Below are 4,019 nucleotides of genomic sequence, written 5' to 3'. Positions count from 1 at the left end.
GCTCCGCCAGACGCTTTGCCTTCTCGTTCTCGCGCTGCTTCTGCCGCTCCGCCACCTCGGCAGCCGTGGGTAGCTCCTGCGACATCTCCACCCACCGGTCGTACACCACGACCTCGACCGACTCGGCATCGAAGGAGAAGGCGGCGCGCTTCACACGCTTCACGAGGTACTCGACGAGCATGAAGTGGTTGTTCAGCGTCGCCCACTGCAGCAGCGTCTGCCGCGTCACCGGATCATTCTCCAGCAGTACCCCCTGCACATCCTCGTCCTCCATGTCGTTGAGGAAGCGGATCAGCTGGCCAAGGCGTGGGGCCGACTTTTTCAGCTTTACGTAGTCGGCAGGGCGCCCTCCGCGGGCTGCGTCGTTGTCGACCACTTCTACGTTTTCCTCGTCATCCATCTCGTCCTCGCTGCTGTCGGCGCTGTTGTGCGTTGGGTGGATATACTGCCACATCTGCGGCAGCTCCACCGCCACCTCGCTGCCGTCGTCGGACATTTTCTTCCGCCGTTGTGTGTGTATGTGTGTGTGTGTGTGTATTTGAGGTGTGCCGGCCGTGAAGAGTGCGCACGTCGTCGTACTGGCTGGTGGACCTCAAACAGGGCCGTGGGAGAAGAAACAGGGAAGTCGAGAAGCAAGAGAGAGAGCTCTCTGATGATGGCGCAGTGGAGAGACGAGAGGGGCGGAGAAATGGGTGGGGAAGGAGAGAGGGAGTGCAGGAAAACCACATAATCCACGCTGCCGCGTCAGACAACCAGCGCGAGAGGGGGGCGCATGCAGGGGAAGCAACCACGCACCGGAAGGGATCGCAGGGGAGGGAGGAGGGGCGGAGATGGCCACACAAAGAGCGATAGAGAGACGAAAAGGCGAGGAGGATGAGCTGACGGACAAGAGCCACACACACACACACGTTGACGGAGGGAGGGGGCATGACAGAGGAGGAAATACGGGGAGATGATCACATTCATCCCCCTTCCCTCCAGCCGCCTGCCACCGCTTGGCCGTTGGGAAACCCACGCGCGATTGCTCTCTCCTGTTCTTCGCTGTTCTGCCCTCGTTTCCTTGGCGCTCATCGGCAAGGGAGAACACGACGAAGGAAGCGAGAGGTGGAGACAGAGGACATGAGAGAGGAGCGCACATGCAAGCATGCATATATATATACGCCCCCCTCTCCCCCCAACACACACGCGCACAGCCCTGTTGACGCGGGCACCCATCTCACTTGGCGTAATCACATAGTCCTGTGCGCGCGTGCGGCTGTGCCAGGCAAAATGAAAACGGGATAGGTCTAGAGAACATGAAAGAGTAAAGGAATACAGAAAACGGACGTGATGCAGAGGGGGGAGGAGCCGCCGTGCCGTGCCGTGCAATGCGGCGGCATGAGCTGAGAGGGAAGGATGCGGAAGGAATGAGGAATGAGGCAGAACACCGCCACCCCGAGGGGGAGGGAGCGCAGAGGTAGCAAGGGGCATCAGAGAGGAGCAACCGTGTGCACCCTGTCCGTCGATACGTCACCAAGGGTGGGAGGGAGGGAGGAAAGCTCACGACGGGCATGTACATGCCTGAGCGTGCGTAAAAGCCTCCTCCGCCTCCCGCCCCCTCCCCCACCCCTCTCCTGTGGGCACTTTCCCTTTCCCTCGGCTGTGCCGCGCAGCCTCAGCCGCTGCTGAGCCACTGAAACAACAACAAAACGGAGGACATAAGCACATACACTAGCGAAGGTAAAAACAAGAGAGACGTGCCCGCCTGCGCCGAGGTCGCCCGAACCCACGCACACGTGCACGTCCCGCTCTCTCTTGCTCCCTCCTCCCCCTCCCCGGCTATTTGCCTCCGTCTCCCACGTCCCACCCGCCTCATCCTCAGGAGATGCACACGCCCACGTGAGAGAAACGATCACGAATACAGACACGCAAAGCGGTCGCACACAACCGCTTATGCAGTGTCTGAGTCCGGGCTCACCGGGAGCTGGCGAGAGAAGTGCAGCCGCTCGCGCCTGTCCGCCTCAAAGTCGAAGTGCTCTAGCGGGATCGTCTTGGAATACCCCATTGCCTTCGCGTCCAGCCCCATCTCACGCAGGTCAAACCTCAACACATCATGGACGTCCACGTGAGTGAAGGTTTTCTTGTCCGCCTCGTGGAAGACGCTCCGCAGCGGGCGGCGCTTTCGATTCTTGGCCGGCCGGTGGCCGGTACTGGCGGAGAACCCGAAGTGGTAGCGCAGTGGCAAATGGATCGGGTACACCTCACCGCACATGGTCTCCGTGTACGTGCGCACTACCTCCACCTCGTCCGTCGCCTTCCCCGTCTCATCCACCACCGACGACACCTCGCGCTTTGCAACGTCCTCGCGGCGGATGATTACGGTCAGCTTCTGTTTGTAGTAGCGCACGATCAGCTCCACCGGCTCCTCGGCGGCGGTGGCGGCCTTGGTGGCCTTGTTCATCATATGTGCCTTGGGGTCATACGGCTTCGTGCCCTTCTGGCGAAAGTCGTACGTGCACCGCAGCACATCCGGGGATCTGCGGAAGTTTTCGCGCGTTGGGTCAAAGTTGTTCACTACCGTCGCCCCTGAGCTGGATGTGTGGTTCGGCAAGTTCAGCAGTAGGTAGATGCTGGAGGTGTGGTGGTGGTGTTCCACGGCGTCGCCTTGCTGCTGGTGCTCGCGTAGGTGCTCCCTTTCATCCCCTACGGAATCGAGAATGAGGCCAAAGCCTTTGTTGAAGTCCGAGAACTTCACCCCCATGATACGTGGCTCCCTATCTGAGTCGTCGACAGAGGTGCCACGCTTGAACAGCCGCCTGAACAGCTCCTCACGCTTCCTCTTCTTTGTAGCGCGGCGATCCTTCGCTTGCTGTCCCTCCTGCTTCTCCTGCTCCGTCAGATCATCCTCATCCACCCCTTCGTCGTCGTCGTCGTCGCCGTTGAGCAGGAAGTCGGCCACACGCCACGGATTCTCGGCGTCCAGCATCTCGTCCCGCAGCTCCGGGGAGATGGACTTGGAGTACTTGACGACGTGCTGATGATCGTCGCCGATCGGTTGGTCCAGGTACCATAGAGCCATGCCGTCGCCGCCCTGGTAGTGGACGGAGCTACCGTTCATGTCAGCCGCCACCGGTGGTGGCCGGATGGAGAAGCGCGCGCGAGCCTCCCAATTGTCGTGATCAAGTGGTGCGGTGTTGAAAGCGAACCCATGGTCATCCAGATCGTTCGTGGTGAGGCGAAGAAAGCGCTCGTTGGCGACCGCCGACCCGCCAATCATGTAGTGCGGAACGCCTTCCTCCCACCAGTCGCTTACGAGCGGCTCTTGAAAGCTGTGCTCGTGTAGCAGCGGCCCGCGCATCACGCCAGGCGGCAGATCATCGTTCACACGGGCCGCAGCGGCGTTGCTAACGCACGCGCAGCCGCACAGGAAAAGTGCCAGCAGTGATGCTGCTAGCCTGGTAGCCGCCATGGCCATGGCGGTGACTCTCTCTGCTCTTGTTATCTCGCTCCTTCGCTGCATCAAAGAGGAAGCGCAGCGGCTATGAAAGAAGTGCGCTCGCTGCGCAGTGCCGAGGAGCGCGAGGAGTGAGACGACGGTGAGACCTCCCCCGAGAAGAGATACGGACAAGTAAACGAAGAGGGGGAAAGCGTTCACGATGAAGCGGCACGGTAGGCGCAGTAGGATAGGACGAGCAGGGCGAGCAGAGACGAAGGAGCAAACCAGACAAACAAATCGGTGTTTCTCGCTCAGCAAACCTTTGCATCCGTGCGTGGCAGCCACGCGCATTCAGCATCCCGCACTCTCCTGGATACGGCCAAGACAAGACGCGACGAGGAGTGAAGCCCCTTTTTCCCGGACACGACAGGGGGAGGGGGAGAGAAGACACGGCACAAAGCGCATGCACACCCGCCCATCTTTTATTATTCGTCGTAGCATTACCGTTTGCCCTCTCGTTTCGTTTTCTTTTGATCTGAATTTTCCCTTCTTCTGTCCCCTTCATGGACTTGTCGGTTGGCATCACGCCTACTTTTGTTCTTTT

The 4,019-nt window shown here is 60.1% G+C and overlaps 2 protein-coding genes across 2 annotated transcripts; both read right to left on the bottom strand.

The window, feature by feature from the left end:
* LmxM_05_1080a_1 (uncharacterized protein) lies at positions 1 to 496 on the bottom strand (the record flags this gene model as incomplete). Its single annotated transcript, XM_003886466.2, has 1 exon — positions 1 to 496. A coding segment is annotated over one exon (496 nt), but the record flags the coding sequence as incomplete, so codon positions are not given.
* A 1,434-nt stretch (positions 497 to 1,930) lies between these two features.
* LmxM_05_1070a_1 (uncharacterized protein) lies at positions 1,931 to 3,766 on the bottom strand (the record flags this gene model as incomplete). Its single annotated transcript, XM_003886465.1, has 1 exon — positions 1,931 to 3,766. The coding sequence occupies one exon, from the start codon at positions 3,764 to 3,766 to the stop codon at positions 1,931 to 1,933; it is 1,836 nt and encodes a 611-aa protein (XP_003886514.1).
* Positions 3,767 to 4,019: the final 253 nt, after the last annotated feature.

This window comes from Leishmania mexicana, contig 71 (genome assembly GCF_000234665.1).
Source record: "Leishmania mexicana MHOM/GT/2001/U1103 WGS CADB00000000 data, contig 71, whole genome shotgun sequence".
Lineage (NCBI taxonomy): Eukaryota > Euglenozoa > Kinetoplastea > Trypanosomatida > Trypanosomatidae > Leishmania > Leishmania mexicana.
This window is presented reverse-complemented; position numbering and strand designations above follow the sequence as displayed.